This window comes from Calonectris borealis, chromosome 5 (genome assembly GCF_964195595.1).
Source record: "Calonectris borealis chromosome 5, bCalBor7.hap1.2, whole genome shotgun sequence".
Lineage (NCBI taxonomy): Eukaryota > Metazoa > Chordata > Aves > Procellariiformes > Procellariidae > Calonectris > Calonectris borealis.
This window is the reverse complement of record NC_134316.1, coordinates 17,669,200-17,693,630: the sequence shown is the minus strand read 5'-3', so window position 1 is coordinate 17,693,630 and position 24,431 is coordinate 17,669,200. Positions and strand designations below refer to the sequence as shown.

Here is a 24,431-nt window from a genome sequence, read left to right as displayed (position 1 = left end):
TTTCTCACTGATACTTGCTTCAGCACTATTCATTTTTCAGTGTTGGCTTTCATTTCTTGTTCTTTGCAGACCAAGCTCTGAGGTGAATCATATGTGTTTTCTCTTGGAAAACCTAACAACAGTCCTATGTTTAGCTTTCTGTCTCCTCCATTTTCTCCTCACTCATGCTTCAGAAGCCTATTTCTCTTAGATTAGTCAGTGGAGGGCGCTTGACCAAACCCGCAGCAATTCCTCCCCACCGTGCATGATGTGCACCCTCGCCATGCCGATGACGCTGCGTGCCATGCCGGGAAGCCGCTGCGTGTCCGGTGTGCCGGGGGTCACTGTGTGTAATCATGCTGTAAGTATCGAATCAGTCTGTCTGGGAGAGGCAAGGTGTCAAGAAGTTTAATGCGGTTTCTTCCAACCAGGCTTCGTACCTTGATGCGGCAAAGATGGGAAAGAGGTCGTGGGGGCTCTGAAAGACAGGCAGGTCAGAAACATGAGGAGAACAGGTTTAAACTTGAGAGGGACAGCTCAGCTTGGCCAGATCAGCAGGAAGAGGAAAATGGGAGAAGGAGGAATGAAAAAAGGGGGCTTTTCTGTAATGGGGGGATGATGTATCTGGCATTGGTGATAGCTCATCTATTCTGAGGCATGAAATAGGAAAGGAAGTGGGGCTGGAGGATGGGGTGCTGTATCCCATCTCAGCCTTAGCAATGGGCTTTCTAGGAGGATTTAAACAAGCCGCTTTACGGTACTCAGTCTTTCCACTGAAAATAAATTTAGCTTGGTGCCAGAAAACTAATTCTGATAATGTCTATGAAAGACTTTGGATCCTGAGGGAAAGGATGTTTAGGAGAGCAGAATATTAGTAAAGGCTTTAAAGGCCACTGGTGCCTGCTGGGCTGCTGTGGAGATGGTCACACCGCCCACCTGCCCTGATCTGACTGCACCCCAGGTATAGCCAAATGGGTCTTGCTGCACTGGCAATGCTCACTCCCAGTGGGTCAGATCCACAGCTGCTGTACAATTAACATCACAGAGTCAGTGACACCCCAGCAATTTCTAGTGCCTCATACCTGGTCCAAAATATAATTCAGTCTCAGTAGGGAAATCCTATCAAGTTTAAGGGATGAACACTAAGAGGAGATGGTGACTGAGGTTTTGAATCCAATAGTGGGACTACTTGTGCAAGATTCTCTGCTGGGTGACCATACCTGCTTTTTCTTTAATGACAGCCCAGTCCTCATAGCTGTCAATATGCTCCTTGAGTCGGGAACAGAGCTGCACGTTACCCACATAATCCAGGAGAACATCGATGATTGGCCCGGCCCAGCGACTCATCTCTGGAGTAGACACCATTTCACAAAACTTCAAGGAAAAACAGATTGACTATAGTCAGTGGACATGAACACACCTGTGGAAACTGCAACGATAGGAACAGCCCTCACTGCATTGGTGGTCCCACCCTTCTACCAGCTGTGAGAGCATTTACCAGTTTCCCCTCAGAAAACTTCAACTAAAGCCTCTTTTCTTGCAACTGAGGGCAGAATCCCCTCTTTACAACCACAGGAGGACACAAAACCCTGGTGGAGTCCTAGTTCTGGAGCATGGAAAGGATGTTGAATTGTTTACAGGGTCCAAAGGTCCTACTTCCACAGAAATGGGAGGGCAGAGGAATGCTCACAGCTTTGCCCCAAGCCAGTAAGGGAGCTGCTGAAAGATCCACACAGGCCAGGGCACTGTGACCCAGTGTGCTGGGTCCCTTTCCCTTCTTGGGAGGGGGTCTGTGGGGCAACGGCGCACAAAGGAGGCTTAGGGAAAGAGGGAGATTCGGCAGAGCACAGCACCTCCTATTTCTGGTGAACCCACTGGTACCTGCAGCTTTTGGGGACCAAACACCTCACTAGAAACAAGTCTGGGGAAATCTCTGCAGAGATGAATCCCAGGCAGTTTTACTCGCCCATGGGAGAACTATCCTGGGCCTAATACAGAGCAGAAGCATCTTCCTTACTCAGTCCTGGATCAGGCAAATCTTCTGTTGCCCCCAGTGTGAGCTGCAGAGTACTCGGAGCCATTGCATGGAGGGCTGCTTATGGAAATACTGAAGAACAGACTTAAGGACCTGACTTTAAGCAGTCTCACTTCAAAAAAGTAGTTACTTCTCTTCCTACTTCAATCTAAATATGTATATTATACCAGACAGCTTCATCTATCTCTGTTAGGGTGCTGCATATGATGAAGATATCTGTGGACTTATCTGACATGTGTGCAGTCAGAAAATTTAAGATTAATTAAATCACACTGTGTGGACAAGAACTCAGGCACGTGGCCGAACCCAATTGAATGATGGTGGCTTAAGCACCATCCATCGGCTTAGTCACTGAGACTGTCTGCAGGCACCCTCCAAGCCCACCCCAAACAGGAAAGAAAATGCACCAGCTTAAACCTCTTTCAGTTTAAGCTCCTGTAACTAGATCATATTTGATTATACATGCATGAGCCCTAACTCAAAATTCATTAAACTCTTATGTGGATACTCTTATTCAGAAATAAAATTATATTAGCTCACCTATGAAAGAATAAAGCTGCAGAAAATTATAAGGCCATTTTATTCTTGTAAGGTGAGAGCTTTCACAGAGGTGTTTGCTACTCTTCTGACTTTTTTTATCACTGAGCATCACCATGTAATGTTTCCCAGGAAAATTAAATACAGTAATGTCGGGAGGATCCCGGCGGACAACCCACAGTTTCCTACTTGGACTGCTTATAGGAAGTTCAATATAGTGTATCTGGCTGTCATTCTCCAGTGCATATGCAATTGCCATGCAGTTACCCACAGGATGTGCAAACTGGGGATCTGCACTACCACCTCCAAGCAGTAACGTCACTTTGTCAGAGTTTAAATGAGGACACATGCGTAGGGCAATAAAATACTGGATCTTACTGCTCTCCTCTTCTTGTCTCCGCTAGAGACCTTGCCTGCCTTTTTCTCTCTTCTCTATTCACAAGCTCAGCCTACAAAAATGTGTTCCGGAATAAAACGTTCCAAAACATGTTGCAGGAAAAGAAGCACAGCAAAATGAAGCAAAATAATGCAAACCTGCAACTACAGGCAATGGGATTGACTCAGGGACAAAGTGCCTCTGGGCCTGGGACATACTTTGCCGGCAGTCTCGGTAGGCCCCTGAATGCCCTCTCGCGGCAGTAGGGTACTTCACTCCCCACGTTCACCGTTTTGACACCGCGATTCTGGAAATGTGGAGTGAGCCAGCAACCATTTTTCTGCATTCACTTTCTCCAGGACACATTAATTTAGTAGCAACAGTAATGATTTATAGTTATGCCTTTTTCAAATCCACTTCCAGTAGCTCATAGTCTTTACTGTATAAAGACTAATCATTCAGATTTATTATCCTTATGTTATCTTATACAAGAAAATAAAAAATGCACGTCTTTTGTGTGGAGAAGGCTATAGTTTCATAAGATCCTCTGTATTTCAGAATACAAACCATATCACAACTATATCATGAAGCTGCACCATACAAGCCTTACTTTTATTAGCCAACTTCCCAGCAGTAAGAAGCAAATTTAAAATAATATCAGAGGGAAGAGATTGGTTTTTCTCTGTATGCATTTGTCCCTCACCAGTCTCTCTCTAGGCACAATTTTACACAGCTTTTCCTACTTCTGCCTCATGTGGTCTGACCTTTGAGGTGATGACTCTGTTTGTGAGTGACCTAATATTTTGTTAGGCACTAAAAGTAGTTTTAGGTGAGATCCAGAGGGAAATAATGTGCTTAAATAAGTAAAAACAGAACTGGTTTTAAGTGGCTAGAATATCATAGAGGGCTACAGACAAACCCTCTCTCCTTGCCTTGGAATTCCAGCCCTCTGTTCACTCTACAAGTTACCATATCATGGTGCAAGAACTAGAGATGATATATTTTATTAATTTTTCTTTGACAAAAATGTGGTGTCCTGGAGCAATTTTGCTGTGACAAATACTCTCAAGAAGAAGACAGCTCTGTTTGGGATAAGAGATTATTTTGATGGACTCTTACAATACTTTTTCTAAGATTTCTTTTTGTTTGTTTGTTTCCCAGACATGTTACTGGAGAGTAAAGTCTTTTGGAAGACAGGACTGATAAAATAGTCAAGATTTCCTAGAATCCTTTAATGTTTTTCTTTATTCTTTCCACCACCAAGGAGCATTTATTGGTGACCATCTCTTTGGACCAAATGATACTTTCTTCTGAATCCCTCAAAGCTACACTTAAACTAGATAGAAGCTGATTTATTTCTTTCCTGATTCTTTGCAAAATAGAAAGACTGTCATGCTGAGATTTCTTTGTTGTGTTGCATGTTGAAGCCCCTCTCCAGGGCTGCTTATCCAGTAGACTCGGAAATTTCAACTATTTACGTTCATTAGTTTACCCTCATAAAGTGAAGCACTAGACAATTTTAATTTAACTGGGAGCTTAAATTCCCTATCAGACAAAACAAATCTTACAGGGCAAGTAAAACAAGAAGGTTTCTACTGCCCATATGCTACCGCCCATATGCTACTGCCCATATGACACTGCCTGTCAAGAAAACATGCTTCACTCCTGGCACCTCAGGTTCAGAGGAAAAGAATATTGTAGATCTGATGGCAAGGCTGTCAAGATGGCTATAATTCACTGCAAATTCAAGCTAGGGCCACAGCGGCTGTTGCCTACCCTCCTGCTGTCATTGAACATGGACTTGGAACATTCACAGACTCTTATTGAGCCTTTTTTTCTGTAAATAAAGTAGAAATAAAGTAATCTTCTCTCACAGGAAAGTTGGGAGAAAAAATACATTGAAGTTGTCAAGATACATGGGTAGGAGACATCCTCAGAAGTACTGTAGGTAGACTAGGCAGCGCTTACCTGTACTACGGTTGGCTCTTTGGACAGCTGAGGATCATTAAGTCTGTCCCGTCTGTAATTTAATGCAGGGTGTGGGCCGTTTCCATACTGACACTCAAAACAGGAACCTGCATCACAGCCCAGATCGAGGAGATACTTCAGCACGGAAAGGTACTTCATTGAAAACATGATGGTAGCTGGAAATGCAGTGGGATGGCTTGATATATAGGCATCAATATTTGCTCCATGGTCAAGGAGCAATTTCATGGTCTTCAGGCAGCCGTGGCGGATGGAGATGAGTAATGGGTTGATGAGGTCAACATTGGGGTTGGCTCCAGCTTGCAGCAGGAGTTCTGTGGCGTAGATGTTGTTGTTAAAAACAGCAAAATAGAGGGGGGTGGTGCGTCTGTCCTCATAAAGGCAGGACCGTTCATTGGAGAGGGCGGTGTTGACATCGTAGCCAGCATCAATCAGCTCTTCCAAGATGTCATCATTGTTGCGTTCGGCTGCTAAGTGCAGGGGGCTGATGCCGCTGCGCTTGATGCGGGTGCGGCTGGTTACGGGGATCAGCATGGAGACAATCCTGCCGGGTGGAGAGTCAGTGAACAGCAGTGAGCTCTAGGGGATCTAGGAGATCTACAACCATACAGCAAATCATAGCTGAATGGTTGTAACCATGAGAGAGAGCCTGCTAACTCGGGCACAGGAACAACTCTCTCTGAGAGAAACCAGGGTGTGAACTTGAAACCTGTCAACAACTCCCTGTGCTCCTACCTTGCCAAAAATGTGAGTTGCGTGACCCCTTTTTCATGGACGAACAAGTTTCTTTGACATTATCACCCAGTTTCTATGAGGTAATGGCAGCTACAGGGGCAGTTACAATGGAAGAGATGATGTGCTGGCACCTCATCTGCCCTGTTTTAACTCTCTTAGGTGCCACAACCCAAATGACAGACACCTAGCCAGGATCTCCCAGACATTCTGCACTTTCATCATCATGCTGTGGTAGGACTGGAGGAACAGGCACACAGGCACACAGTACCTCCCCACTCCATCGGGTTTGCTTTATTGCTCAGCAGGGAAGGGTGCCAACACAAGGCATTAGTACAGCTCTTGGGTCACAGCCACAGCAAGAGGCTTGAGACCAGAAAGAAGGTGAAACCAAACCTTCCTCTGCAGGACTGAGATAGGATAAACTCCGTATCTGGTTTCCAGTTATTACCCTGGATTGATCCCCGTCCTGGAGTGGGAATCAATCACTGTGTGGCTTTTGGCTGTGGCAAATCCATGGGGCTATCAACATCCATCCCAGATCAGGGGGAGCCAAAAAGACAATTAGGAAAGGGGAGAAAAAGAAATAAATATATTTTCCAGGCTGATTTCCATGCTTTAGCCGAGGAAGAAAAAACGTACAGCCAAGTCCTAAACCCCAGTAATCGGAGATTGCTATTGGAAAGTGTGACATGGCCTTAAACACAGCAACATAAATCAAGCTGCTCTCATTATGTAATGTGAAATTCAAATATATGATGTACAGGAGCCCCACAGTCGCAAATCCGTGATCATTTTTATGTCTCCATAGGTGTCATTGGAGCTGCATGACCAGCCCCATGGGTTAAACCATCATTTCCTGCTCATAAAGTTGTGTGGTTTAGCCAAGACACTAGGCTAATTCTGTAAATACAGACAAGTGACCTTAAGATACTTTCAAAAAGAGAGTAGGGACCATCCAACCTGAGTCTGCCTATTGTCTCAGGAAATGCCCGTGCTCCCTCTATAATGCCTGCGGAGACATGGATATCTAAAAAAGGAACTTGTGGGAGCCAGCAAGCTAAGCACACCTTCTCCTCTTCTTCCTCCCATGCAGACTCCTCTATCTAGCAGTCAAAACTCTTCTAACACAAACATGCAAAGCTCAGTTTCCTACCATGTAGTGTGTCTCCTTTAAAATGCTGCATATCTTCAGCTTGACTGCAATGGCTGGTCCCAACACTGGGCCCTCAAACATATATTTATATAATGAACTAAGCCAAATATAAGCAGTAGTCTCAGGAAAACCTTTGTCTGCGATGCACTGAATGATCCTGTGAAAGACTAAGCCTCCAACGCTCCCAGGAGCTGAAATAAGAGTTGAAGATACATAACACTTTACAGGATTATGTTCCTATTTACATGATGGACTGTTGATGTCTCCAAGTTACTGTTACATCTCATTTTTAAACAAAAAGGCTTTTTAAATTATGTAAATATCTTGGGAAATTAAGCATGGTTTTTTTTTTCTCCAAGCAGCCCACTAATCTTCCAGTGCTGTGACGCTCACCAGGGAGCAGGAGGTTTGGGTGCTGGTGAGCTGGCAACCTCCCACTATTAGCAAATGTTCTGTAAGAGCCGTAATAACAAAAAGGGCACAGAGCACTGCGAGGACACCATGCCAAGTGCCAGCATTAGTCATCCCATGATCAACTGTTTTGAAGATTTAAGGGTCTGTTTTGTTCTTTCCCTCCAGCATATGTGCTTCAGCCAGCTCTTCACATCTGAGTTAAAGAGGCACTGCGTCATTTCTGTCTGCAAGGGGGACCTGAACCTCGCCGCCGGGATGCCACACTGAGGCTCTGCATCCAAATGCTGCAGTGTCCCAGACCTCAGTACACTCCCTGTACCCCAGATTTATTTTGGGAGGAAATGCAGGAAGCATCAAATTTCTATCAGAGTTTAATTTTGTAGCTTGAACGTGTCTCTCTTCCTCATCCTCCAAAGTGGGTTGGTTCAGTAATATGGTGCCTCCACCTCTGCAGTCTTTCCCGTCTGTCTGGAGGGAGAAGGCAGCTCAAGTGAAGGCAGCCAAGGCCAGACAAGCCAGGCCACATCCCACGTCTATCGCAAGGCATAGTGGGATGTACAGTTCATGTACAGTTTTGAAATAGTGCCGTTTCCCCTCATCCCTGACACCTGTGATTTCTATTTGTTAGAAATTACGTGGAGGAGGAGGCAGAGCATCCTTAGCATGAGTGTGTCAAGAGTTTATTGACTTGCATTTACTTAATAAATCTGCCCACACTTCACAAAGTCTTCCCTTCACAGCATCTCAGTTCCGAGGGGGAAGGAGTTAAATGACTGCTTGTGATTGTCCTACAGCTGATGAGATGACCCTTATGAATTTCAGGTCAGTATTGACAAGGTGTCATTTAAAATAAACAAACACCAAGCAACAAGAGTTGACAGTTGAGCCTTGGGACCACATTCTTGGCTTTTTGATGGTAGGCAGCCTTTGTGCTCTGGCAAAAAGTTGAAGCGTGGAATTCCTACAGAATTACGTATTAAATCTGCAGGAATACAAAGAGAGGTCACCGTGAAGGGTGTTATTGTACTGAATACCAAAGGAATTAAGAATGATCAGCCAATTGGGCTAAAGCTTTGTCATTTAGATAAATATTTATAAGAGAAGATCTTTTTCTTTTTTCTTTCCTTTGCACTTAGTTTGCAGCAGTTGGGCACAAAAATTTGTGTTCAGTCTTTTATAAGTGAAGGGACTCAGAGTTTGGGCTGAATTCTGGTCTCATTTATGCTGCTAGTTGTTGGGAATAATAGATGTGAGGTCTGAATCAGGCCCTTTCTTTCATAACATGGGCATGGACTCAGGTTGCAGAGTTTCCACCTAAATTTCTTCTCAGGTCGGGGTGTGGAACTATAGACAGGAGGAAAAGTTTCAGAGAGCTGGTCCAGACTCCATACACAAATTGGATTCAGACCAACTTACTGTACTTTCAGATGAACTTTTTGAAAGTGAGCAACTGGAGCTGGGTTCTGTCTCTGGCACATTTCTCATCTAAAATGTGTTTGTTTTCAAGAAAATGTCTTTATAACTCAAACCCCGGAGAAAATTCTGAATCATGCCTGCATTAGTCTATGCAAGATATTAATGTACATGCTGTAAGTGTATAAACCCATTACATAAATTCACACTGGGCTGCCCTCTAGAATACACAGCTTGCACAAAGAAGCAGGTCTGCTCCAACTGAGAGAATGAATATCCTCAGGTCTATCAAAGTGATTTGAGAAGCTTAATTGGGATTCCCAAGCAGACTTAAACACTAGGATAAGAGATGCTATGGGAAGGTGTAGTGCTGTCAAAAGTTTTCATTCCTCAGACATTGTGAAATATATAGGAATCTGCTCTAGCAGTTGCTTGCAAAGATAACTTTACTATCCAGAAACAGTTTTTGCAGTTGGATATACTCTCTCCTTTGACTATTGCTGAAAGGGTTTTGATAGAAACTGAGATAGAAGAGTCACCAAGAGGGTCTGTCACTGCAAGATGTGACTGTGTTTTGCAAAAATAGCTGTGGGCCACTCACCCTTCCAGCAGCAAGGGGTTAAAGGCAGGAGCTAAAACTTGCCCTAGGACCAGAAGTAAATGCTAAGGAGTTCAGGCTCAGAAGCATGCTTCAGTGTCCCAGGTCTTGAAAGAGCTAGGTAAACACTATTTACATGGCAGTGCAACAATCCCATCCCTAGACAGCATCTTCTAAATTTATATCCTTTATCACAGGCTGTAGAGCTTCTCCTCCTCCTATAAACACCTCTACTTCAGAGGACTGATAAATCTACCCAATTCCTGGTTATTTTTTCCATTAATTACTTTTCTCACAGTCCAAAGAATGTGCTCAGCTCTGTCCCAAACACATTTAATTTCAGAAACAAACCACTGGATCATTTTATGCATTTGTCTGTTACATTTAAGAGTTATTTAATCACTCACTAATAAAGTATATTTTCCAGACCGTGAGTAATTCTTGCACTTCTTTTCTGAAGCCTTTCCAATTTCCTGAAAGGTTTCTGAAAGGGAGGATACCAGAACTGGATGCCATATTCTAGCAACCATCTCATTAATACTCTAGAGATTCATTTAACCACTTCCCGCTGTCAGCATCTGAATTATTGTTAATAAAACCTGAACACACCAGAGATGAATGCAGCATGTTCTGCTTGTGCAGAAGAATCACAATGGGCTCATGTAGGAAAAGGATTGCAAACTATGCTGCAATAGCTATTGAGGACTAACTTCCCCCCCCCGCCCCCAGATGCTTTTTTATTCCATCTCAAGCATATTTTGTGGAGCTCAGTTTAATCCACTTCCAAGATACATGAGGTTATTTAGCTGTAATAGGCGATATCTTGGCAAAGCTAAAGGGATCTTGCACCCCACATTCCTTCTCACCCCATCCCAACCCATTCCATCCCATCCCAAGCAGCAAACACACTCTTCAGTTTATAATTCCCAACCTGAGCTCTGCAAGCGGAAAGCCCAGTTCTCAACTGGCAGCTCCCTTGCTGGTAATGCTCAGAATTAGATCTGGGACTTTACATTCTCCTTTTCATGAGGACTTTGGATTCTTGTCTAAAAGATGAAACTATGAAATAAACTAAAACTTACTCGCAAATCCCTTTTTTGGCTGCTATGTGAAGAGGTAACAGGCCATCCTTATTGGCTTTGTTAGCATCTGCTCCTTGGGACAAAAGAAACTCTACAATAGGTATGTGTCCATTTTTACAGGCTTCATAAAGAGCAGAGGCGTTATCACTGGCTTGAGTATTTATATCAGCACCTAGGAAGGAAAAAAATCTTTGTAGCACCAAAAGGTTAAAATCAGATGGAAGCGACATACTTTGAATGAACACATATGTCTCCATGACACTGGCGCTACAAAATGGGCTGGAAGGGGTTGTGAATGAGGTCACATCAAAGCAAAATGAAAAGGTGACACAGTCATATCAGTTATATACAGTTATATCATAGATCTCCCCTGGTTTTTACCTATGATCTGAATTTGATGAGGGAGAGTTTAACATGGGTGGCAACCACTAGCTGCCAGTCCTGAATCCAGGCTCCATTCAGCTGTATCTCAAAGGCAAAAACTTTAAAATGTGCTGTTCTTTATATAGCATGGCCTTTTCTTTGGACACAATAATTCCATCAGTATTTATGTATTTACACTATGTATATACACTATTCTTGAGCAGGAGCTTGGACCAGATAGGTGCTCTCCAAAATTCCATGAATATGTATTTACGATACATATTTATTTACATTTATATGTATTATTTATACTCTCTATATTAATACTTTAAATACATTTATACTATATTTTAATTTTAGTACATATCCAGGCTAAAATAGGACTCCATAACATGACATCTGCGTAGTACCGAGCAACAATTCTAATCAGCTTTTATTTGGGCATGCCTTAGTCAATAAATATTTCATTTCAAAACTCAACACCTGAGGCCATATCTCTTCATTTCATGAGGGTTCAAGTTAGGCTCCAAATGGTAAGTTTTACCAAAAAAAGATAAATATTATTAACGAGCTACTAGATTATTTGGGGCATTTTTTTCTTGAGCTCTAGTGTGTGCTTGGCTTAATAAACAACATGCAGGTATAAACCAAGAACTAATACTTTTTGGCTACAAACAATTTGGAATCTAGCTTTTTCTGTGCTATATATTTAAGGCCTGAAAGCCTGGGTTTTGACTGTAATATACCATGGTGTCCTCAGGAATGTGTATCCTAAATGGGAATGACAGTTCACTGGAGTTTTACTTCTAAACCCCAGCAAAGAAGCCAATCAGTCTCCCTTTTGATCATGAAAACTCCCTGTCAAAGAGAACATTCCCCTGTGCTCTCACCCCAAACTGAAACATCTGTGTTGTGTTTGGCCCTTTGAAGATGTTGTAGCTGGAAACATCAGGAGAACTGCAGTGACAAAACATAACACAGGACTACATTCCTAATGAAAAAGAAATTAAAAAGAAACCCTTTTTATGATGAACATTGCTCATTGTAAACAATGCAGTGATATCATTCCTGGGATTCTCAGATGAGTTTTTCAGGGCTTGAAACAATTGGACAGTTTTATTGGATTTTCTCCTGTGTATTTTTCTCAAAATTGAACTTTAAGGAAATCCTAATATCTATCTAAGTTGAAACAGAAATCAGATTCTGGCTTAGTTTCTAAAATCGTAGGCAGTATGATGGACTGACTGGTCATATAAAACTGACTTGACAATGCTAGCTGGATAGCAGAACACATTTTTTGTTCCCAACTCTCATATCTATCTTAGCCATACTAATGGCTTCAGAAGTTTTTTTTATCTTCATTGCTGTTTAGCTCTTGTTTCACAAGTGCAGGAACCAATTCTTACCTCCATTGAAGATATTAGCCACAGTGAAAATAAAATATGCCTCCGAATAGTAGTAAAATATGTTGTGCTTATTGTAAAGCTGTTTTACATGAGTGGAGCAGTAAAGGGCAGGTTTAGTGTAAACTAGAATCAAATTCACTCTGTTTATATGTTTGAACACATACTCATGGGGGAGAGCGAGTCTGCTTCTCCTTGGTGTAAATCCGTTAACTATACAATAGTACTTTATCTATTTTCAGCAGAATTCATTAGTGGAGGAGGGCTAACCCTGCCCATCATTGCACATGTTCATGAGCAGATGGGGTTGGCTCATGTTCAACTTCTGCCATCTATTACCACCTACAGTTGTCTTTTATGACTGATTGGATTTTAGGCTACATGTGTGGAGCAATATGGGTTTTGAAAGCTGTCAGGCAATGCAATTAGAGAGCACCATATTACTTCCCAAAGTAGGTGACCATGAATGAATGCTGAAGAAGCGCATGTGTCTAGACCATGCTCTCTGAAAGACCCTACACAATTCAGCCATCTGGAGCAACAGGGGTTCAGCACCTCTGCAGGCTACGCCTTGTCTTCAGAGACAGAAAAATTGAGCCAGGTAGAATTAATGGAAATTTTGAAATATTAAGAATGAAATGAGTAAAGGCATGTAACGGCTCAACTGTACTCACCACATTTTGCCAGGTATCTCAAAGCTTCCAACTGCCCACTCTCAGCTGCCACAAATAAAGAAGTGATCCCATAGGCGTTTGCAGACTCGATCTTGGCACCCCCTTTCACAAGGATATCAATAATCTCCAGGTCATTTCGGGAGACAGCCTCATGGAGAGCAGTCCATCCTCGATTGCAACGATGGTTGGTATCAGCATTGTATTGTACCAGGAGTCTTGCGGCCTCTGCATTCTTGCGCTCACAGGCTGTTTTGGGAAAAACGGGAAGTGATTAGGACAGGCTTTTGAAAAGATTCTGGGTGTTGTGGTATCCATTTCATGTAACATAAGGCAATATAATACAACTAGGCCATAGTGAGTAAGACCAAAGATCCATCTAGGTCAATGTGAGGGCCAAGGCTGTTGCCAAATGACACTGTCTGGGGCTTGTAAAGGATGTGGCAGTGAACCCAATCTTCAACCGGGACCTGGGGGAGGCTGTGTCCTGTGCAGGACTTGTGCCAAGTCTGGTACTGAGGGGAATCCAGCCCAGCACATTTGTACTGGACACCACAGTGACACAGGGAGGTGACAAGGTGCAGGAGATAATTTATGAAGAACAAACATGTAACAGAAATCACATGACCTGAACATTTTCTTTCCAAATTCTGTCCAAACTGACTGTATCTTACTGCCCTGGACTGCAGATAAAGCTCTGTACAGGCAAGAAAATAAAAAAAGCTCAAACCAACAGTGGCCAGAAAAGGACCCTTAGAAAACCATAATAATGGTGTGAGTCAGTAGCCTGCAACAATGTTTAGTTCAGGACCATCCTGAGCTAAAGATATTTTCTTGATAATTAATGGTATTTTGTTGATTTTTATTCTACCAATTTGTTCCATTGTTTTTGAATCCCAGATCATGAGGCTTCCTTACACACTTCTACTTGGGACCCCAAACCAAAGGTACCTAGAATAAGCAGCCAGTTTTACAACCCCCAGTTAGCATTTGTTGCACAATGTGCAGAAAGAGAGGCCAGCACATTCCATAGCAATTGGTTTTTTCTTTGAAATAATAGTGACTTTTTCTCACAGATGTCCCACCTTTTGGTTTTCATTCTTTCTTTGGGACATCACCATGGCTTCCTCTCCCATACGTAGGTGTCACTTACGTGTCCTGAAAGTAACTATCTGATTAGGCACTGCCGTAATTACCTATGCATAGCTCTGCAGAGTTTAATTTGCTTCCATACTAGGGATGAGCAATTTGTTATGATAATTTTTTCACTCCTTTTGCTAGAGGATAGACCAGAAGATTTTTGCATCAACACTAGCACATACTTAATGATAGATTTTCTCTGCCTAAAGGGTGCTTTCATATTATTGTTATTATTATCGTTATTATTATTACTATGAGCACTACTACTACCACTATTGTGTGTTTAATGCATAGTTGAACAGCTTTCCTTTAGCTGACTATAAGCCAGAATTTTAAAACTGAGGCGTTTTAAACTGAGCAGCTCTAATGTCAGGCATCCAAAGTTGGAGGCAAGATTACCGTTGAAACCAGTAATATGTGCTTTTTAATGTTTTAGAGCACTAAAAATAGTCACGGCAGGAGCAGTCAATAAAAGGCGAAGGGGACACGAAGGTGTGTGAGATCACGTCCTTCTCTGAATCTTTGTGATATAATGAATGTAATGCTAGTAGTAGTAGACTAAAGAAAGTGTTCTCTCTGACCAGCAGCAAAGTTATATGTCCATGTTAGACACTTTATCTACCCCACTGAATTGTTTATGACTTTATGCATCTCCCATAGCGCACAGCCTGGCCTGGCCCACACACTACGTGAATCACTGGCATGTCTACAGTTACTGTACTCCCACCTCTAACAGCTACTTAGGTCCTACTGTTTAGAAAAGCGTACATATTCCTGTGCTATCCAGCTTTCTGAGTTTGGACATTGTGCAGACACCTATGCTCAGGGCCCCGCTAAGCATCACACACCCCACCCTCAGCACCATGTTGCAGCCTGCACCCCGCAGGGCAGCCACTAATCCTGTCTCTGATGTGGACGAGAAGAGAGGCCGTGGCACGGCAGGTCAGACATAGGAGATACAGGACTACTGGAGGAAGGTGCAAAATGGGAGCTAATTGCTTCAGCCCCACGTCACAAGAGCACCTGCAGCTCTGCTTGGTGATGCCAGAAGAGCTCAGCATCCCTGGAAACACAATCACTCACCTTTGTAAAGTGGTGTTTCTCTGGCCTTGTTGGAGATGTCCGGCTCGGCCCCAGCCTGCAGCAGGGTGAGCAGGCAGTCCAGGTTGCCCCGGCTGGTGGCCAGGTAAAGAGCCGTCTCCTCGTTGAGTGTGCGCTGGTCGATTGTGCCAGGGTATGCTGTGAATAAACGGCAAGCCCAAAGTCATTACGGCATGTAGTAAGTACACAAGTATCTGCAGCACCGTTACCTTTCAAAATCCTTGGAGTTTTAGGTGAGTTTTTCTTGTCTATTTCTTTTCTTTTCCTTTTCCATGATCAAAGTAAGTTAAGAATATACTATAAAGTTACTATAACTCAGATTAAGTACCTAAATCAGTCACCAGCTTAATTAAAATATTCAGATATCGCCACTAGTGGTGCAGAAAACTGCTGAGTAACTGCTCTTCAGTAGGAGTTCGAAAACAAACTATAGTAACTAACCACCTTCAAGCACCAGCAAAGAGGTGCTGGGCTGGATCTCCAGCTAGTGGGACCTGGGGTAATTGCTGTCAGCTGCGGCAGCCGAGCAGCTCACAACAGCCGAGAGCTCAGCTATAAGGCTTTACTGTGAGAAATCTAGCGCTTGGCAAGATCTCTCCAGATACAATTTTCTCCTGAAGATCCTAACTTTTAGAGGCATCAGTCTGGAAACCTATTCTCAAAGAGAAGGTGAAATTAATATATACTCAGAGGGGCTGAAAAAATACCTTCACACACAGTCCCAGGCAAGGATTGGGCTCCTGCTAATTCTGCTTTTTAGTTTATTCATATTCTTCTTCTCCCTTTTGTAATGAATTAGTTTTAACTTCACTGACCTTTTTGCAACAGGCTCAGGCAACCCACTTGGCCATAGTATGCAGCTTCGTGGAGGGGTATCCAGCCGTCCTTATTAGGTTCAGAAAGGTCTTTTCCTGATTTCATCATGTTACATACTGCTTTTTCATCTCCATCCTTGATTGCTGCCACTACAGGGTCAAGTTCTCTTTGAAACAAGATTAAAACCTGATTACTGCTTCCTTCATTACCGAGAAGCTTTTTTCAGCAACATCACTGTATCATTTGGTCAAAATAGTGAACCCCTACAGCCTATATAATAAGTATTTGTGGCCCTAAGGTGTCTTGCTACAGGGTATGTGGACGTAAAATTTGTCTGCTCTAATTTGACCATTCACAACAGAAGAATCACTGGCTGGAGGTGCTGATCTCTTTCCTTGGAGTGTAAGGAAAGCGTAGGTGTGACTAATCTCTGACAAAAACATTTATACTTTAGATATCTGGAGTTTAGGGAGACTAGCTCTACCCGTGCCCTGTACACTGCTATGACTGTCCATGGTTGTGATAATTACATCACCCTCCCATGTGGCAAGGTGTTTCCACATGAGATCTCTTAAACAAGATCAGCTTTGAAGAGAATGGCCCCTGTTCATCCCTGAAGCAATTTTTAACCTTGATTTGCAGGTGGCTTAGCCCTAAAGCAGAAATTCTCCATAAATCTTGTTCTTGTGTTTTAAAGATACTTCCTATTTCTCTTACGCAAGCCTGTTTTCAGAAGTTAGCTGGACCGGTTATGAAGAAGGGAGAGCTCTGGTTAGATCATGTGAACATTACAGTGGTGGTCTGGGCTATCCTTTCTTCAGCCAGAGAGGATTAAAAAAAAAAATATCCACCTACCCAAATGAAATGCTGAGCTGCCCTTTGTGACCATGCCCCAGAGATCCCCAGCTGTTATTTCAGCACTGAGTACTCAAATTTTCAGAAATGATAACCACTTCGGACATTACAGAACTTCAGAAATGTGCCTTTGGTGTCCCAGTAAGACATGTCAGGTGCTGGACACTTCTGAAAATCTGGTCTTTAGAAGCCTGCTTGGGAGCAGACCCATTAGCTTTGTCCACAAGTCCACTCTTGCAAACCTCTTAGCCAAGTTAGCAGTTCCCCAAGTAACTGCAACCTCTGGAACCCCGACTGGGACCTGGTGCCAAGCTGTGACGTGGTTCATGTTGCGGTCCATTTGAACCCAGCAAACCACTATCAGGCCTCACAGGGCCAAGTGCTTCTAGGCACAGGGAGTAAAAGGAATGAAAAAATATTTGAAGGGAGGGAATATTTTAAAGTCTCGTTGGTGTAGAAAGTCATTGAAATATGTAGAATCTCTGAAAAGTATTAAAGTAATATTTCAGTGTTTAGCAGCGAAAATAAAAATAACATGAAAGTCATCTTTTTTGATGCTACCTAATTCTGAAGCTTTCAAGAAGAGGCTCACTGTGAAAATCTACAAAAAGCATGAAATGTGCTCCATGCCACCCAGAAGTGAGACACAATGAGCAGCCTACAAGTGAGCTTTGCTCTGACAAACCCTCCCTTTGCCAAGCACGCATTCTGCACAGCCTGGGCAGCAACCCATTTCTCTGACCTCCGTAAGAGCAATTGCAGAGCAGGGCTGACCTGGCCACATCAGTCCTTCTGCAGAGCAACAGCGAGAGCCACCGCGGGACTCGCGGCTCTGCTGGAGTCACAGCGCTGCCTGGCAGTCACCGTACCACCGATCAGCAGCGCCTGCAGCAGGGCCTGCCGCCCTCCTTCCACCCCAGCCGAGACTGCCGACGGCGCGGCAGCGGCAGGGAGCCGGTACCCTGCGGGCGGTGCGGGCAGGATCCTTGCCCGTGGCGGGCAGCGGCCCTGTGCAGCGGGGTGTGCTGTGCCTTCCAGCGCTAGCACCTGCTCGTGCTCCTCTGAGCTGTGCTGGGAGAAGGCAGCCACCAAACGGCTAAGCTCCAGGACAGCAAACACCGCAAAGAAAGAAGCATTTTTCCAGTTCTAATGGGGACTTGCAAGAAATGAATGTGGGCTGTGTTTTCAGAGAGGGAGAACAAGAGGATGTTGGAAACACAGGAGAGTTTGTGGTTTGAACTAACTCTAAAAAGAACATCTTGCAGCCTTGAAGGCAGAGAGACTGGGGAGGGAGGTGCGTGTCTCAGGGAGACCGTTACATTGCCAGGGTAGGAATACAGCATGTGATGAAGGTCATGCAGGGCAGTGACAATGGGAACAACCAGAAACTCTGGTTATGACAGAAGGTCTAAAATGCCACAACAGAGTGAGGTCAGAGACAGAACAATACGGGCAGCTCAGCACAGGAGTCCTCACAAAGCAGATCATTGGCACAACCTCTGCGCTCAGTGCAGGTTACAGGAGCAGCACTGGATTTCATTGCCTTGCAGGGGCTGGACAGACCAACAGTCTGAAATTCACACAGGCATCATTAATTTCAGCTTGCCCGGAGGTACCTCATCTGTGCCATAAATACTGATATGAGCACTGACAGAAAAGTTACCGAGCTGCTTCTCTGAGGATAAACTCAGGGCCTGGAGCAGAAGCAAGTGAACACAACACAGGTGCCAAGGAATGGGAAAGCACACCATTTCCCAGGTGAAAAAGTACTTAGTGCCACTTGCTCCTTCTCTATAGCTGGAAGCAGTGATCTCAAGACGGCGGAGTCACAAAAATAGCAACACTGGAATGGGGGGAGATATGGAACACAAAGCCAGGCGTTTTGCCTGAGGAGATAGCAGCTAGAGCAGGCAGCTGCCTTCCTGGCTACAGCCCAGCCAGGAGGGATTGACTGACCTTCTGATAACTGCTGAGGACCCAGGGACACTGCTGTGTCTCCATACCATTTAGAGTACCCTGGGGACTAAAACTAAAACTGCTAGTTTTGTAGAGATAATAGATTTTTATATAGGCGTTTGAAATTGAGCATTTTGTGGAAGTCAGTTAACAGCAACAATTGGCATGTTTGGCTGGGAGAGGAGGAGGAGGTGGGGGATCTTCGTCTTTAAAAACCTCTGGCAGGAGGCTGCCGAAGCCATCTGTTCTTCTGTGCAAAGGTTCATGTTACACATGCAGGGCTGCTCACTGCGACCTCGGGATTCGGGCACACGATAGAGTTACCAGCGCTTAATGAGTTACTGCACGCCAGGTGGGCCATGGCAGGAGTCTGTGCGTGTGGCTGGCACGCAGCAAATGCAAGGTGAATCACTTGAGCTGAGACCTCAGTGAAAGCAGAGGGTACCTCGGATCTGTGGTAGGGTTAAAAATGTGTGAAGAATCAGTTACTATTCTGCTTGAGCCCTCAGATGTTGAATGAAGCAAACTTCTGTCGGGCTCCTTGACCTTAAGTGATTCCTGAGTAAGATGAGGGGGTTTGCTGGACCTGGCTGTAAATGCTTTAGCCAAGCAAATTCCAGATCCCTACAGAAAGTTTAATGAATCTCCATGTGAAATCCTTGTTTTCTGCCTGGCTCATAGCTGGCTATTATAAAAAACCAACACATTCTGCTGCTTGGATTTCGTCAGATAGAGAAAAAATGAGTATTAGGACTATGGAGGAAGCTTGAAGATCTGATGAAATCTTAACCTTATAGGCGAATCAAAAGAATTACTGCATTTCAAAGGCCAGTAGCCAAGATAATAAATACTCATTGCAGAAGAGATGCATGGTAGGGTCAATTCTGAGTGCTGCAGAAGAGGTTCAGTGGGGCACAGAAAGGTTCAGGAAGCTCCTTCTTTTCCTGGCAGCCTGGTGAGATGCAGGTAGCATGAAGGAACAACACCTCCCCAGGTGAAGCCAACTATCATCTCTGCTTGGCTCTGAGACCAGGGCTATAAACCAGTCATGCCATCATGCTCTCCTGTGGATTCCCAGCCACATTTTTGCTCTCACCAGGCAGTAGAGGTGGGCTAGCTTATCAGCCTCATCCCAGCCTTTGTTGTGGACTGAACTCTATTGAGCTATGTGATGCAGAAGGAAAGCCTGCCCTCCAGTCATGCACCCAGAGCAGGAGAGGGGCATGCAAGGTGTGCAGAGCACTTAATGAGAAGATGCGATTTCAGTGTGGCCAAGGGGAGCTGGCAGGTGGTGGGGGTGGGGGAGGCTTCATGTTTCAGCAGGAAGAGGTTTTCACGTATGTCAGGGAGGGCAATGTCAGTGGAGAGCCGGGGACACAGCCTGGATCAGCCAGGGTGTAGGGTGAGGTGGGGGAGATTGTAGAGCTGGGTGAGGGATGAAAGGAAGAAGAGTGGTGGAGGAGTGCAACCGTGCATCCAGGGAGGGACTTGTAAGATGGGTAAAACAAAGTGAATTTAAATTGGGTAGATAAAGAAGGCAGGGAAGAGTTTTCTGCAGGACACAGAGAGGTGCTGCTGGCAACACTTTCCTCTCTTCATCTAATAGCTAAAGGCAGGTGCATGCGTCGACTCTGCCCCGCAGAGAGCTGTAATAAAGCCATCATGGTCCAGACAATTCCACTGCACACAGGCCCTGGGGCACAGCTCGGGCCACCCCCTTGCCTGTCTGCTTTCCTCATCCATGACTGTGTTCACTAAGCCTATATACAGCCTCTGCCAACAGCAAAACGTGGCCAGGAGGATCAAAGTCAGTCAAGCTGGTTTCCTCCTTGGGCAGGTGAGATGTGGTACGGCTCCTCAGCAGCCCTCCTCAGTGTGGCAGGACAGTGCAGGTATTGCTGGGAACAGGCACGGCATATTGGGAGCATTTATAAAATATTTGCTTTGAAGAAATGGACTTTCTCACCCTGTTTATATACTGCAATAAAATGTTTGTTTTCCCCACTCCTCCCCACTGTTGAACCATGAACTTAATACCAATGCAGTTACTATCAGCACCTGCCTGCCTCATCTACCTCCTGATGTGGAGCCAGCCTATATAAATAAACCATAGCGCAGGCATCCCTTCCCTGCTGTCCTTGACACCTCAGAGCTACCAAATGACCCAGAGTCCCCAGAACATGTGCACTGGAGAGATGGAGAGGGAGAAGGGGGAGAAGAGAACAAGGGAGGTTTGGGGTGGGCCACCCGCAAGAGCCTGGGCATGGTCTGGGGCAGCTGGGAGGTCGAAAGGTGGGAGGAGCGGGAGTGGGAGGGCAGCGAGGGTGCGGGGCAGGTATCAGCAAGAGCCCTCTAAGCAGTTCATGAACTCCTCCAGATGAACACCACCATTCCCCCCCACCAGACACCATCGCCTCCCAGAAGAACTGGCTCAGGGGGAGCAACGCTTGTTTTGACCGCGGGGGAACGCGGGAGAGGGAGGCACTTACACGGGCTGGGATGTGCTGAACAGGCTGCCGTCGTACCTTCGCCGGACCCCCCAGGCTGGCCCCGAGCTGAACGGCTGAGCACGGCCTCTCGGCTGGGCTGCCAATCTGGAGTGGCGATGACATGAATGAAATAAGGAGAAATACTCCGAATAGGAGAAACAGGTCATGTTGAGGCAGAAACAGAGACACTCATCCACAGAGACGGAGCGAGAAAGCCTGACGGTCAGGGCTTTGAATAAAAGCAGATGGCCACGGCTTGCTCTGTGCTGGATTCAGCTGCTCGCTCGGCTCGAGATTATTTTTGGCCCTCTGAGGAAGCGTCAGGGGATTCAAATGACCATATAAGACAACAGTGAGGTTAACCCTACCACCACCGCACAGGAAGCAGGCACGAGGCGAGGTGACATTCATCACCTCCAAAGTGCCACGCAAGCAGGTCGGAGGCGGGTGCGGAGGAGGACCCAGGGCCCCCGGGTGCCGGCTCCGTTTCCAGCCCGGCTCTCCCAGGTGGCAGAAGAGTTCAGCAAGGCTACAGATCTGGAGCTACAAGCTGCAAAGGTTTTCCCTCCAGTGAGAGGTCAAAAGCTGCTGGGCTGAGGCAAAGGCAGGAGAGGTTAATGCACAGAACTGCAGATGCTGCCTTTTGCCAAAATAGCAGGTGTCAAAGGACAGGACCAAACGGCCAGGGAAGCCCTTATTCTCCCCAGCATCGGGTCCCTGCTGCAGAGCTGACGGTACAAGTGCACGGTAACGACACTGAGAAGCCGTGACCTTTGATGGGAGCAGGACCGCCCGCTGTACAGCATCCTGATTCCGCAGCTATGAAACACGCTTACGGCTCATCAAATCATCCCCAGTTTCCCAGCCATGGAAACCAAACAATCCCAGGTGGTAATGAGTGGGGCATCAGAGGACAGTGGAGTTATGAGAAAGAAGGAGGAACAAAACTTCAGTTGCTCCCAGCTTATTACAAAAAAAAAATTTAAAAGGATATTTTTCTATCTTCCTTGGTTTTGGGGTGACTTTGTAACCTCTTCCTCCCCCTGCCCCCCTTGAGAAATCTGCCTTCTAAAAAATGAAAGGAGAACAATGTCTGGTTTGGAAAGTGTCAGCAGGTCTCTGTAACCCACAGCCCAGCATCGCAGGGGGGGAGATGCTGCCATGCGTTGGTGTCTGGAGGTGCTCTTGGCTGAGAGTGGTGTGCTTGAGGTCAGACTCTGATCTGAAATAAATAACTACATCCTTTAAAGTCTGCAGTATCTAAAAGGTAGCCAGCTCACACTGTTTTAGATGCCTGTTTTTGGCCTCTCTCCTATGTTTTCCCGTTACAAATGCTGTGCTCCCTCTCTGGCGAAACCTAAGCCCGGCATGCAGTGTGCCCCCGTGGGGGAAAGGAGCCGCTGGCTTCAGCAGGCTTGCTTTCCTTCAGGAGAGCTTGTAGCAGTGCCCCTTTTCTTATTTTATTTGTTGCTTAAAACAGACAACAGCAAGCAAATTCTCATTTCATTGTGAGGGCGTAAATTGTTGACCTCATCGGATTTATAGCAGACTTCGGCTTTGAAACTAATAACAGACTCGCAGAGCAGCCGCTCGGCAAAGCTAATTAGAAAGCACGTGTTCAGGCAGGGGAAGCTGTTTTGCTCTTCCCAGGCAGGGTGTTTGTAGGGACGGTGCAGCTCGGGCCGGCGCTCACTCACCTTTGCCACGGGTAGATGTGGTAGGGCGGGTTGTGGCTGCTGGCGCGGCTGGGGGCGGCCGCCTCACCGGGACCCGCCACCATCGACTTCTGGTGGCTCTGGGCAGCTGGCTGACCCGCCGGGTCCTCTTCCAAGCTCTGCTGGATGGCCATCTTTATAAGCTCCTCTTCACTCAAGCTACTGTACAGACTATATTCCTCGCAGCCTATCGTTTGTCTTTGAGTATTTGCTGCCGTTGTAGCCATTTTTTTTTTTTTTTGCTTTCCTGTAAAAGGAAATTGTGATCATCAAAATCTGGAAAATGAAAGAAAGAAACTCAACTATATTGTGCTTTTGTTCAGCTCTGCTTCTTGATTAGACTCACTGGAAAACCCTTCAGAAATCCTGCACCAGGGAGAGAACATTATCAGCTAAAATCTGCATGTAAACTTAATGAACTAACACCCTTTTATCACATAGAAGTAACTGATTTAGCTGGTGTTTAAAAAAGGGAAGGGAGCTGCTGTAAGCAAGGCAGGTTTTTATCTACTTATTCTAGTTACCACAGCTCAAGAGAAAAATAGGTAAAGGAAATCCCCATAAGATTAAAAAGATACAGCTTTGAAATTAATTTATGTAGGAGAACGCCAATGGACATCTCTTTTTGTTAGTGTTTTTTTTGGTTTTATTTCTTGCTCTAATTGCAGAAAGTTAAGGGAAGAGGTTTGTCTGTCTGTTTGCTGGTTTTCTGCAAGTGCAGGTTCTCCACCGCGAAGTGTAAAGAGACTTTGTGGAGTAATTTTTTCCACCTTATCTGGAGATCTCTCAAGCAACATGCAAAGCTATTCTTTGAAGTGACTTTCTTTGTTTCACTCAGCTAGGAGAGCAACACGACACTGCTCAGTTTCACTTCTGATTTTTTGCTTTTCACAGAACAAAGTTCAAGGTCATGAGCTTTAAGACTTACAGTCAGACTCTTGTAAAAACTGGTGGTTGAGAGCTGGAAATGAGAGAAGGGGGAAACATCAGGGCACACTCAGCAATCACAGAATGACCGTGAACCATCACCGCAGCATGGACTCGAAAAAGGCAAAGACAATCCAAAATACTGTGGTATTTCCAGCAGTGATAGGGAAGTACTAATGCCGTGAATGGTTCGATGCTCTGGCAAGATCTCATCTGGATGCCAGAGAGCACTCTGGCTACCGGTGTGCAAGAGCTAAGGGAGGAGACGGAAAAGCTTGTCTCTTTTAAGAAGATGACAGCCAAGGAGTAATAGGTTTGCTTTTTATAAGCACACCAGTGAGCGAGAACTGTGTAAAACACTGGGGAATGCTGGGACGAGGAGCAATGGGTACAAGCTGCCTGTGGACAGGGCAGGGGAGGACAGTGCGCCAGCAGAAAGGCACTGCGGAGGCCTTCGCCCAGGCGCAGCGAGGCGAGGGGCTGGCTGCGTGCCCCCCACCCTGGGGCTGTCAGCCCCTGCCCCAGCGATGCCACAGCAGGGCTGGTCTCCAGCTCCCCACAGCCCTGCCCTGCCCGGCCGTGGGCCTTGCCGAGCTGGGCCCCTTGGCAGAGCCACACGCGTGAAGCTGGCAGAGCCACCCAGCCTCCTGCTGCTCAGGACCTGCTCCCGCCACACCGGGCACCACT

At 45.4% G+C, this 24,431-nt stretch overlaps 1 protein-coding gene across 1 annotated transcript; it reads right to left on the bottom strand.

The window, feature by feature from the left end:
- Positions 1-209: 209 nt before the first annotated feature.
- ASB2 (ankyrin repeat and SOCS box containing 2) lies at positions 210-23,254 on the bottom strand. The gene is made up of 9 exons (XM_075151186.1): positions 22,800-23,254; positions 21,103-21,207; positions 15,802-15,968; positions 14,969-15,124; positions 12,749-12,994; positions 10,309-10,480; positions 4,896-5,457; positions 1,200-1,353; positions 210-457 (listed from the first exon to the last, which is right to left on the bottom strand). The coding sequence occupies exons 1-9, from the start codon at positions 23,042-23,044 to the stop codon at positions 321-323; spliced, it is 1,944 nt and encodes a 647-aa protein (XP_075007287.1). The 5' UTR covers positions 23,045-23,254; the 3' UTR covers positions 210-320.
- Between the last annotated feature and the right edge of the window lie 1,177 nt (positions 23,255-24,431).